At 41.8% G+C, this 13387-nt stretch overlaps 1 protein-coding gene across 1 annotated transcript in view; it reads right to left on the bottom strand.

Moving 5' to 3' along the window:
• Positions 1 to 8050, bottom strand: part of FAM107B (family with sequence similarity 107 member B) — a 269715-nt gene extending 261665 nt beyond the window's left edge. Inside the window, exon 1 of the mRNA XM_017874394.1 lies at positions 7637 to 8050. Coding sequence (XP_017729883.1) covers positions 7637 to 8050 — 414 coding nt within the window. The remainder of the gene's footprint in view (positions 1 to 7636) is intronic.
• Between the last annotated feature and the right edge of the window lie 5337 nt (positions 8051 to 13387).

Below are 13387 nucleotides of genomic sequence, written 5' to 3'. Positions count from 1 at the left end.
TCCTGCACAGCCCACAGAAGTTGTGTCTGGCCTGTTGATCTGAATTTCCCATGCTGCTTGGAGGGTCATCGTTAGAGTGGAAATGGATTAGATGCTTAGTAGCCTCACTGAGTTTCAGTTTCCCTATCAGGTAGAACAAGAGGAGGTGAGTTCAGAGTAGTACTTTGTATTGGGTTTGGGGCCACTGTAGGGATTTGATTTTTACTCTGAGGGAAATAGGGAGCCTTTGGAGGATTTTGAGCAGAAGAGTGAGTGGGATTATCAGGAACCAATATTGTAAGAGGACTAGCAGAATCAAATGAGCTAGTACTCATTTGATGATCAACGAGTGGTACTTGTAATTGCAATAGCTCAGTGATGCTATCAAAGTAGCCCCTGTTCACCAAGACTGATTCAGGAAGATGTAGAAAATCTGAATAGACCTATAACTGGTATGGAGATTGGATCCATAATCAAACACTGTACGACAACAACAGAAAGACTTGGATCATGTGGTTTCACCAGTGAATTCTACCAAACATGTAAAGAGTCTTTCTCAAACTCCTCCAAAGAACTGAAGAGGAGGGAACACTTCCTAATTCATTCTATAAAGCCAGCACTAACCTGATACCAAAGTTAGACAAAGATACTACAAGAAAAGAAAACTGCAGAACAATATCCCTGATATATATATATATATATAGAAAGAGAGAGAGAGAAAGAGAGAGAGACTCCCTCTGTTGCCCAGGCTGGAGTACAGTGGCACAATCTCAGCTCACTGCAACCTCTGCCTCCCGGGTTCAAGTGATTCTCCTGCCTCAGCCTCCTGAGTAGCTGGGATTATAGCCCCTCTACCACACTCAGCTGATTTTTTTGTATTTTTAGGAGAGACAGGGTTTCACCGTGTGGCCAGGCTGGTCTCGAACTCCTGACCTCATGTGATCCACCCACCTCAGCCTCCCGAAGTTCTGGGATTATAGGCATGAACCACTGCACCCGGCCCCTGATGAGCATCAATAGAAAGATCCTCAACAAAATACTAGCAAACAGAAATCTGCAGCATATTAAAAAGATTACACCATGACTAAGTGGGATTTGTTCCTGGAATACAATGATGGTCAACATAGAAAAATCAATCAATGTAACATACCACATTGACAGAATGAAGGAAAGAAAACACATGATCATCTCAATTGATGCAAAAAAAAATTAACAAAATTTGACACCCTTTCGTAATTAAAAAAAATACTCAAAAAGTTAGGAATAGAAGGAAACTACCTCAACACAATAAAGTTCATATAAGAAAAACCCACCACTAGCCTCGTATTTAATGGTGAAAGACTGAATGAAAGCTTTTACTCTGAAATCAGGAACAAAACAAGGATGCTTACTTTGCCACTTCCATTCAATGCAGTATTGTAAGTTTCCACCAGGGCAATTAAGCAAGAAAAAGAAATAAAAGGGATCCAAATTGGAAAAGAAGAAGTAAAATTATCTGTTTGTTGATGACATGATCTTATGTGTAGAAAACAAAAAATGTATAGAACTAATAAATAAATTCAGCAAAATTGTAAGATAACAAAAAACAGTTGCGTTTCTATACACTAACAATGAACACTCAGAAAAGGAAATTAACAAACAACTTTATTTACAATAGCATCAAAAAGAATAAAATATGTAGGAATTAGCTTAACCTAGGAGGCAAAAGAAGTGTACATTGAAAACTATAAAATGTTGCTGAAAGAAATCAAAGAAGACATAAGTATAATAAATGGAAAAATATCCCGTGTTCATGGATTAGAAAATGTAAGACATCAATACTGCTCAAAGATACCTATATATGTAATGCAACCCCTATCAAAATCCCGATAATGTTTTTTGCAGAAATAGAAAAATTCATCCTAAAATTTATATAGAATCTCAAGATACCCCAAATGATCAAAACAATCTTGAAATGGGAGAACAACATTGGAAGTGTCACACTTTGAGATTTCAAAGTTCACTACAAAACTACAGTAATCAAAACAGTGTGGTACTGGCACAGACATATAGACCAATGGAACAGAATGAAAGCTCAGAAATAAATCCTCATATATATGGTCAAATGATTTCAACAAGGGTGCCAAGATCATTCAATGGGGAAAAGACAGTGTTTTCAACAAACAGTGATGAGAAATTTGGATATCTACATGCAAAAGAATGATGGTTGCGCCACAATGTGAGTATACTTAATGCCACAGAATTATATACTTTAAAACAGTTACAATGGTAAAATTTATATTATGTGTATTTTATCACAATAAAATCAATCACTCTCCTTCCTCTAAGTCCATGCTTTCCAACAAATTTTTGGTTATCATTTCTCTTCACTTGTGATTTTCCAATGGGGAGAATCATGGCTCAGTCAGCGCAACCTTGCCCATTAGTTCTCAAAGCTTACAACTAAATGAGCATTCTGACTTATGCATCAGATTCTTGTAAACTATGTCTCATCTCACCTTCCTGCTGTCCCTGTTAGGTTTATTACCATGGCCTTGATGCTTCAACCTTCCTGACTCTAATCCATCCTACACCTACTCATGGATTTGCCCCTGCTAAGTGAAGAGTAACTACAGATGTTGTCTCCATTGTGTGTTATTGGTTCTGTTCTAATACACAGTGCTTGCCTTGAGCCCCTGTGTCCCATGTGTCACTAAAACAGGAAGATAAAATCAAATTGACCCTGCTGTATCCAGCAACATAGGGAGTCTCTATTCTCTTGGAGCAAGCTGACTGACAAAGTTGTGTTTAGAGACAGCAGTGCTGAGGCTCAGACCCCAGAAATCAGCAACCACCAGAGCCTATGAATCTTCAGGCCACTGCTGGGGTGCTAGGATGGCTTGGTTACCACTTCTCTGCCCAGTTGCTAAACCAACCTGTTACAAAAATCAATGCAGTTGTCAATTCCAAGATGGGCCCTGTTTCCCTTCACTTTTGTACAATTGACGTTTTTGTTGTTGTTGGTTTTTTTTTTCTTTCTTTCTTTTTAGATGGAGTCTCATTCTGTCACCCAGGCTGTATTGTAGTGCTGCAATCTCGGCTCACTGCAACCTCAGCCTCCCAGGTTCAAGTGATTCTTGTGCCTCAGTCTCCCAAGTAGCTGGGATTACAGGCACCTGCCACCACAATCAGCTAATTTTTTGTATTTTTAGTAGAGACGGAGTTTCACTATGTTGGCCAGGCTGGTCTTGAACTCCTGACCTTGTGATTCACCCCCCTCAGCCTCCCAAAGTGTTGATATTACAGGTGTGAGCCACTGTGCCCGACCGCAATTGACTATTTAAAAACCCCGCAAAATGATTTCCCAAACTACAATTACTATCTCTTCCTATGTGAGGCTGGCTACTCCCAGTTCAAGTACAAACTAGATGGAACTTACAACTGCTGTAGGAAGACATTCTCAAACTACCAAACTACTCTGAAACTTTTAGTTGCTTAGTGTGTGAACGTTCCCTTTCTAACACTGCATACATCACTGGGAGAGACAGGAGTGAAATAGCACCATTCAACTGGGCTGGGTGCAGTGTCAAGTTGGATTCGCAATTAGAACAGAATAAGATCGAAGACCCTATATTCCAGTCTCCCCTGTCTTCTTCCCAAGGCTGAGCATGGAGCCCCTTCCTGTGTTTGTATTCCATCCGGTGCTGAGCCATAAGCCCTCTCATACTGCATTGATTCTGCCTGTTTACCCAATGGAATTTCCCACTAGAATGTCAGCAGCCTCAGAGATTGAGTCACAATCATCCGTGTTTCCCCAGGGCTAATGCTATCCTCACATTGAGGAAGACCACAACAACTACTGGCTAAAAAAATAAACAGCAGGCCAGGCGTAGTGGCTTACATTTGTAATCCCAGCACTTCAGGAGGCCGAGGCGGGTTGATCACGAGATCAGGAGTTCGAGATCAGGCTGGCCAACACAGTGAAACCCCATCTCTACTAAAAATACAAAAGTTAGCCAGGTGTGGTGGTGGGCGCCTGTAATCTCAGCTACTTGGGAGGCTGAGGCAAGAGAATTGCTTTAACCCGGGAGGCAGAGTTTGCAGTGAGCCAACATAGCACCACTGCACTCCAGTCTGGGTGACAGACAAGACTCTGTCTCAAAAATATAAAAATTAAAATTAAATAAAATAAACAGCAGTACTGCTGAATTGCATTGAGTCTACAATTCCACCAATGATAGGACACTTCAACTACAAGACTACTAAAAAAGGGAAAAGTTATCATTAAAAGGTACTAGCAATTATAAGACACATTCCCATTTGAGGGTTGTTATCATTTTGGTTTCAGGTCTGGAACAGAAAAGATATGAATACAAAAAGGTTGAAGACTGATCAATAGCATTTCTCCAACACAGACACATGCGCCGATCATTACACCAAACAAAAATGTTTCGTATTTGCTGAGTTTCATTACCTCAAGCTTTTTCTCTTAAACCAGACATTGTTTCCAATGTAAATGAGCCACCCTTCTGTGTGAACATCAGGTAACTAAAGATAGAGATAGGGGCTTGTCCCCATTTCTTACCTATTTTGTCTGAGGCTGAACTGAAAAAAAAAAGGATTATTTGTGGCCTCTACCGAGGCAGCTTAAATAATGAGGATCAGAACATCCAAAAGGGAAATATTTTTGCTGCCAGGCAAGATTGTAATAAAAGCATCTCATTCATCATCTGCTAAGGGAAAACATGCCATTGCAAAGTCACTTGGTAATGAAAAATCTGGGCAGTTCTAAGCCACTTTAATCAGAAGATCTCAAAGCAATCCCCCACACTGTCAACAGCAAAGCTTTGTCACTAGCAGGATGCAAAATGGACGTCTTCTGTGGTGTTATACACCATGAAGCTATGGTAGAAAAGGGTAAAGCAAATGAATAAAAACAAATAATAATTATTATTGAATATCATTAAAAGGAGTTGGTTATTGGATACACAAGTATAGTTAGAGGAAATAAATTCGAGTATTCGATAGTACAGTGGAGAAATTATAGTTAACAATAATTTATTATGTATTTCAAAATAGCTAGAAGACAGGAATTGTAATGTTCCCAACACAGGGAAAAGGTAAGTGTTTGAGGTGGTAGATATCCCAGTTACCCTGATTTGATTACACATTTATAAATGTATCAAAATATCACATGTACCCTAAAAAAATACAACTGTGATATATCAACTAAAATAACAACAAATAAAAATAAATTAAAAACAATATCGATATCTACATATAAATATATGGAATTAATTTATTTATTTTTGTAGAGATAAACCTTTATTATGTTGCCCAGGCTCGTCTCATACTTCTGGTCCCAAGTGATCTTCCCGCCTTGGTTTTCCAAAACCCTGGGTGATAGGCATGAGCCACTATGCCCAGCCATATGTATGATATTTAAATGTGATTGCATATCAAGTGAGATCATGAATGATATTTGATCTTAAATTCTCAAACATTACACATTTAATTAGTAGTAGAAACACATTACAATTCAGAGGATGGACTTTGGAGTCAAACAGAACTGGGTTCCAGTCCTGTCTCTGCCATGTCCTCTCTTTGTGGCCTTGGACAATTTTTTCCCCTCACTAAGCATCAATGCCCTCCTCTGTAAAATGCATTGGCCGGGCATGGTGGCTCACACCTGTAATCCCAACACTTTGGGAGGCCGGGGATGGGGGAGAATCACAAAGTCAGAAGATCAAGACCATCCTAACTAACACAGTGACGTCCTGTCTCTACTAAAACTATGAAAAATTAGCCGAGCGTGGTGGCATGCGCCTGTAATCCCAGCTACTCAGGAGACTGAGGAAAAAAAATCTCTTGAAGCTGGGTGGAGGAGGTTGCAGTGTGCCAAGATCATGTCACTACACTCCAGCCTGGGAGACAGAGCAAGACTCCATCTCAAAAAAATATATATATATATGCACCTCACTGTCACCAGGCTTAGCTGAGATACTCCGGGTAAAGCACTTAGAATAATGGCTAGCAAACTCCAAGTGCTCTGCACAGCTTAGCTCTTGGTGTTTGAACTAGAATAGATGCCCATTTGCCCACAGCATGCCTTCTTCCTGCACCTCCTGGCACTTGACTTCAGTGTTTGCATGCCATCACTACTCCCTGTCTGGTCTCACTCCCTTCCCTGCCTGGTTTGGACCCCACAGTCAACTGCTGCGTGTCTTGCCTCATGGAGCCTCTCCCACTTTATCTCCCTGTTGTTCCTGTCTGGATTGTTACAAGGTCCTCTCTGCTCCAGCCTTCCCAACTGTAATCCGTCCTAGGCTGTAGACTACCCGTGGCTTTGCTCCTGCAAAGTGGACACTAAATGTGGATGTGGCCCCATTTTGTGTTATTGGTTCTATTTGAATTCACATGCTTATCTTGAGCCCCTGAGTCCCATATGCGACTAAAACAGAAAGATAAAGTCAAAGTAACCCTTCGTTCTTGCTGCTGTCTTCAGTAATACAGAGTGGTTCTGCATTGCTGGAATCTCTGCTCAACAGAAAGTCTTCCAGTTCATTAAAACTGTAAGTCATTAGTTCCATAAATAGCCAACAAATATCAACTTAGCCTTGAATTCTAATCAGCTACCTACAACACTACCAAAAATACCTTAATCTGGCTGTGGTTATACACCGAACATTTTGGTTTTTGTTGGCTGGTTTTTGGGTTTTGGTTTAGTGGTGCTAGAAAAAACATTGTAGTCTTTGCCGTAACAGAGGATTTGGTAAAACTCTCTGTGCAATTTCAGGATGCAGACGACAGGCCCAAGCTTCCATCGTTTCATATAAACCTGCAGGGTGTCAAATGAAACTATTTTTTAAATGATGTTTTAACCCTATCTTTGCTGGTTGGCTGTGTTCAACCCTTTAGAGTGCACCCTTTAGAAAACCTTTCTTCTGCACTGCATCTCCAAACTGGGATTACCAGGAACTTTGAAATAATTGTGCAGCTCCATCTAATCAGAATACTCAACAATTAATATTCACTGATGCCAAAAATGGAAAGAAAATAAGTAAATTACTCTTAAGAGCAGTGGCACCTTTTTTTTTTTTTTTTTTCAAAAAACTTCCTCCTCCTGCCTTCAACTCTCAGAAGATTATCACAAAAACATCCACATTATGAATAGTTTTATAGGTCAGTTCCCTTCCGTACCACTAGGCATACACTGATGATCATTTCCAAATTTTCCCACACTGCTTTGCTATCATGTGATTTATTTTAAGTAGAGGCAGTTTTGTGAATTCCCTAGCCAAACTTTTTAGATTGTGGATTTTCATATAAATAAATTTACAGGCTGGCTGGGGGGAAACAGAAAAAGCAAAAGAATGCTTTTGTAAACTATCTTACTCCTAATCTTTTATTGAGTGAGCCATCGTTGGCTCCAGGGCACTCTAGCCCGTTAATTCAAGGTCAATTTCAGTCATTGCCATGGCTCCAGTGCTTATCATCGCCTCATGCACATCTTTTGAGAATTTACACGACTTTAACACACTTCTTCGCACTAGTGAGAACACCCGCAATGCCTTATTCAGCAAGAAGGTTAAATGAGTTTGCTGAAGCATTCGCCAAACGATCCCAACGCTCCTCCAGCTCCATCCCATCTATAACCGCACAGCGAACACTCACTCACCTTGGGTGTGTCAATAATTGATGGTCTGGGGATGGAAGCCTGAAACACCACTGCTTCACAGTCCGCTCCATCATCCAGGGACCCAGGCCCATCCTCAGGCATCTCCGCAGGCTGGACCGCAGTGCGGTGACTTGAATTCCGATTGGCACTGCCATTGCCCTCTGCACGGGTGCTCGAATCTCGCCTTTTCTCTGGAGCTCCCTCTTCTGCGCTTGGGTGACTTGGCTGTCTGCTTGGTTTGGCCACAGGCTGCACACGGATGGTGGAATGAGTATCAGCCACGCTGGACTGGTTGAAGGAAGCACTCTCCCTCGTTTTCCCAAAACAAGCGAGCAGAGCTGAGCATGGAAACGGATGCATGCTTCTAGAGGGAGGCTTCAGTCTTTTGGTGAGTCTTGCTTTCCACGTGGACATGACTTGCAGTGAAACATTGCAAAGTTCAAATGGGGCCAGGAAATTTTCCAGGGGTCCACATCACCTCCACTTTCCTTATAGGAACGCTTTCCAATTGCCCGAAGAGAAGAACTTGCTAGGGGTTGCCCCTAAAAAGAAGTTGAGATGGCAAGGCCACCTTCCCTGAGAGTCACTTAGCAGCTGGGGCCCCTTTGAAATCGTCCATCCTGGGCAATTTCGCGCTCTTCCTTCTGTGATGTTGTCAGTGGCTAAAGAAAGCTGTTGGGGAGGCATGTGAGTGGCTCGGGTTACAGTTCCTAGGCAGGGCAGACGCTTCAGGGTAGGGTAGTGCCAAGTCAATAGACAATTGCTTCAGGTTACCTAGGAGGCATAAAGATAATGTAGCCTGATAGCATCTGCCATAATAGCATCAGCCTGTGTATCAATAACATCATAACAGCAGCAAAACCTTCTTTGGTTACCCCCCTTCAAATATTTATTCCACCAAACAAAACAAAAATGACCCAGTTGTCCATCACAAATGAAGACCCCTGGAAGGGCCACGACCCTAGCAGCTGTTTCATTATTAAAACAGGAGGTAGACTCAGTCTTTCACCTGGAGAGATCCATGTTTGTGGTGTGATGTGTTTTCTGAATCTTTCTGGGCTTTTTGGGATCTTTCCGGAACCTTCTCCCCACCCCCAAAACAAGCTTCCTGGTTTCAGGATCCATATTGCCTTTTCTGATAACTATACATGGGTTTTGGTAATTTTTTTTTTTTTTTTTTTTTTTTTTTTACTAGTTAGGCTAAGTTCTTGATTAATTTTCAACAACACCAAAAAGAAAAAAAGAACCTCACATTAACAGTTATCCTTATGTATTATGTTATTATGTGTGGAGGTATTAGGTACATGTGAAGTATTCTACCTATGTGGTATATATCACCTACTTTCAGAAAGTAACTCCCTTTTGAACTTAGATCTCCTATTTCTCGACACATTAATATGTGAATGGTGAAAAAATAATAAATTATAAACATATTCTAAGACAATTCAGAACCAAATTTTTCCTTAGCCACCCATCTGCTAGGAATGTTATAGAAATGTAATACTGTAATGCTTTTACCATTAATAGTGATTTTTGGGTCAAGATTTCAGGGCATGTTACCCACTCTTAATTAATTTGTTTGCTCTCTCTTTTAATTTAATGTCAAGATGTGCTCTTCGGCCCAGACAGGTGGTAGTTGTCATATTATGGCACTATTTTACAGAGGCAGAAATGAATTCTTTGAAATTTCAGGTGACTATGGCAAGTTTATGCTGCTAAGAAGGCCTTGTTTGAAGCCCAAGATCCCTGTTCTCCTATCTGGCCTCTGAGTCTCATTCTATCTGACAATCATCTTATAGATGTAATAGTCATACTGGAAATACTGTTCTAAATAGACAGTCATATTCATAACTAAAAAGGCCGATGTGGCTTAAGAAAGAGTAGATATGGCATCAAACGCACATTTTATTTTAGTCTCTACTGAAAGTTAGAAATAGAATATAGAAAGCTGCCGTTTATTTAGAGGTTACCATGTGGCAGGCCCCATGCTATCCAAGCTGTTCCAGGCTTCCCAGGGTTGCAAGCTCATTCTTTTATCATTGTCTCCCAAGTGCAAGCAGTCCAAATCCCCCACCCACAAGAAATCAGGGAGTCCAGGCTTCTACCAGTGTCCCCCCAACAAGTATTCCTGGGGACCCCTCAGAACTGCACTTTGTGTCCCATTTGCCTTGGTTGCTACAGTCCACTAGGGTAGGGTCATGCCATGCTGTGCCCCTCCGAGCACACATATAGTAAATCGGGGCTGTGATGGTGCACAAGACATTTTTGAAGGCTTGGAGTTAACAGGAAGGGATTTAAGAAAAGAAAAATCCACTCTTACACCTGGTTTCATTCACTCATTCATTTAGTCATTCAATTATGTGCCAAACCCCTTTGGAACTGAGAGTCAGCAGTTCACAGTGTAGCTTGTGAGGGGCCGCATTCAGGAGACCGCTGAGTAAGAAAGCTCAGAGCTCCCTTCTAGGTCTGCGGAGGCCCTGGGCTTGCATCCCTGCTCTGAGGACCACCTGTCCTCCTGCAATGAGTGTGCTCAGAGGCACGCATGAACTCATCGGAGTTCCAGCACCAGCCCACTGAGAACAGTAGACTTTCTGATTAGTGTGTTGCTAAGTCTGACCTAGAATAACACTCAGTAACAGGCCGTGCTTATTGAGTGTTTGGTATCAGACATGAATCTCAGCAAATTAACTCATTTAATCCTCACAACCCTAGGAGAAAGGTGATATTATCATTCCCATTTTTACTCATTAGAAAACCAAGACACAGAAACTTAAGTAACTTGCCCAAGGTCACAGCACTGCTTAAGGAAATGAGAAAAGGTGATGAGTCCAGCAACCTGGCCCCAGAGCTCACACTTTTCTCAGTATGAAATCCTGCTTTCCAAATACACACATGCACGTGCACGCACACAGACACACACTCCAAAGAGGAAATTTCCAGTGACCTTGATCTAACACTCTACCTCTGAGAATTTATTCTGTAATGACGATCGCTAAAAAATCAGGAAACAACAGATGCTGGTGAGGATGTGGAGAAATAGGAACGCTTTTACACTGTTGGTGGGAGTGTAAATTAGTTCAACCATTGTGGAACACAGTGTGGTGATTCCTCAAGGATCTAGAACTAGAAATACCATTTGACCCAGCAATCCCATTACTGGGTATATACCCAAAGGATCATAAATCATGCTACTATCAAGACACATGCACATGTATGTTTACTGTGGCACTATTCACAATAGCAAAGACTTGGAACCAACCCAAATGTGCACCAATAATAGACTGGATAAAGAAAATGTGGCACATATACATCATGGAATACTATGCAGCCAGAAAAAAGGACGAGTTCATGTGCTTTGCAGGGACATGGATGAAGCTGGAAACCATCATTCTCAGCAAAATATCACAAGGACAGAAAATCAAACACTGCATGTTCTCACTCATAATTGGGAGCTGAACAATGAGAACACTTGGACACAGGGAGGAGACCATCACACACTGGGGCCTGTAGGGGGTGGGAGGCTGGGGGAGGGATAGTATTGGGAGAAATCCCTAATGTAAATGATGAGTTGATGGGTGCAGCACACCAACATGGCACATGTATACCTATGTGACAAACCTGCACATTGTGCACATGTACCCTAGAACTTAAAGTATAATAATTAAAAAAAAAGAATTTATTCCATAGATATACTTGTGCATAAAGGTATGTCCCAGAATGTTCACAGCACCAGAGTCTGTAATCACAAAATTAATTGTTAATCAATAGAAGACAAGTTCATATATAAAAAAACATCCGGCTGGGTGTGATGGTTCACTCCTGTAATCCCAACACTTTGGGAGGCCTAGGTGGGAGGGTCCTTTGAGGCCAGGAGTTCAAGGCCCATGTGGGCAACGTAGTGAGCCCCCGTCTCTACAAAAAAAAAAAAAAAAAAAAAAAAAAAAAGTTGTAAAAATCAGCTGGGCACGGTGGTGAGTGACTTAAGTCCCAGCTACTTGAGAGGCTGAAGTGGGAGGATCGCTTGAGCCCAGAAGGTGGAGGTTGCAGGGAACCGAGATTGCCCCACCGCACTCCAGAGCCTGGGCGGCAGAGTGAGACCCTGTCTTAAAAATAAAAGATTTTTAAAATGCAAAGAGATCACAAAGCATCACAAGGCATTTGAGAAGAACCGTTACCGGAAAGGGGTCCTGATCCAGACCCCAAAGGAGGGTTCTTGGATCTTGCACAAGAGTTCAGGGCGAGTCCACAGGGAAAAGTGAAGGCAAGTTTATTAAAAACGCAGAGGGTTGAAAGAGTGGCTGCTCCACAGGCAGAGCAGAGTGTTCCCAAAAGCAAGAGGAAGAACCACCTTAGGTGCAATACTTATTTACGTTACATATAAACCCAAAATCATAAGGGAGATGTACTCTGCTACAAGGGCTTATGACAAAGAGCTGTTAATCTTGGTGTAATTACTGTCTTCTGCAAATATCTGTATTATTATTTCTAAAGAAAAACTTATTCTTAAACCAAGAATGCTTTTGTTCTTAAGATATCGGAACATCAGGACACTTCCTGGGTCTGTTATTTCCCAGCTCTGTTAAGTCCTGAATCTCTTCAGTGAACATTATTAACTTGTTCCCTTAACTGTAAATATCCTGTAGACTAAGAATGCCTCACCTCCTGGGAATGCAGCCCAGCAGGTCTCAGTCTCATTTTACCCAGTCGTTTTCCAACCAAAGTGACACCATCTTGAATAGGGGCTGAGTAAAATGAGGCTGAGACCTGCTGGGCTGCAGTCCCACTCCATCTTGAACAGTACTGCCTATGACAGAACTGCAATATAAATGACAATACCCAAGGTAAACAAAAGAAAAGATCCTAGCCAGGAAGAAAGAGGGAATGGCAGTTGGACAGGCAATGGGGTCTGTCACTCAGAGGATGGTGCAGGTGTACAGTAAGTCACAGTGCAGATTGATTCTGAGCAAAGATCCTTGGGGAGTGTAAGAGGGAAAGAATCTTAGCAACTTGATACCAGGAACATTCTTGTTGAGTGCCACATGACAGGGATCCTAAAGAATTTTAAAACATTAACTCACTCTGCCCTAAAAAACTATTTACATAGCTGTAATCATATAAATGCTGTCCAATTTTCTCAACTTTCAGAAGGAATATACAAGCCAACAGTTGCATTAGATGGCTCTCAAAAACAATTCGGCCTCCAGACGGATTGTGTTTGGCTCATGACATTTTTTTAAAATGTCTGCACAGCTATTAGGCCACAGGAACCATTCTTCTCTGTGTCTCTTACTAGGTCAGTTCCCAAATTTCTGCAAACAGGACCCTGACGGCATTAGAGTTTAATGCTTTGGGTGGGTAATTTATTATGTTGGGGTACCCGGCATTCTCTCCCTTTTCTTTTGGTAACAGCATCTTGATTTCCTCTTTGGAAACCCGTTCAGTGCTTTAGGTGAGGCTTTAGGCCTGGTTCCAGGGGAGGAACCTGAGATCAGGCTCAGCTAATCAGCCTGCCCTTAGTCCCTGTTCAGGGACTGGAATGAGAACACATGGTTCCAATCAGAATAAATCCCAAAACAGGCTGGGCACAGTGGCTTACACCTGTAATCCCAGCACTTTGGGAGGCCAAGGCTGGCAGATCATGAGGTCAGGAGTTTGAGACCAGCCTGACCAACATGGTGAAACCCCCGTCTCTGCTAAAAATACAAAAGTTAGCCGGGCATGGTGGCACATGCCTGTAGTCCCAGCTACTCA

Source organism: Rhinopithecus bieti, unplaced genomic scaffold (assembly GCF_001698545.2).
Source record: "Rhinopithecus bieti isolate Rb0 unplaced genomic scaffold, ASM169854v2 scaffold_1012, whole genome shotgun sequence".
NCBI classification, from domain to species: Eukaryota; Metazoa; Chordata; class Mammalia; order Primates; family Cercopithecidae; genus Rhinopithecus; species Rhinopithecus bieti.
This window is presented reverse-complemented; position numbering and strand designations above follow the sequence as displayed.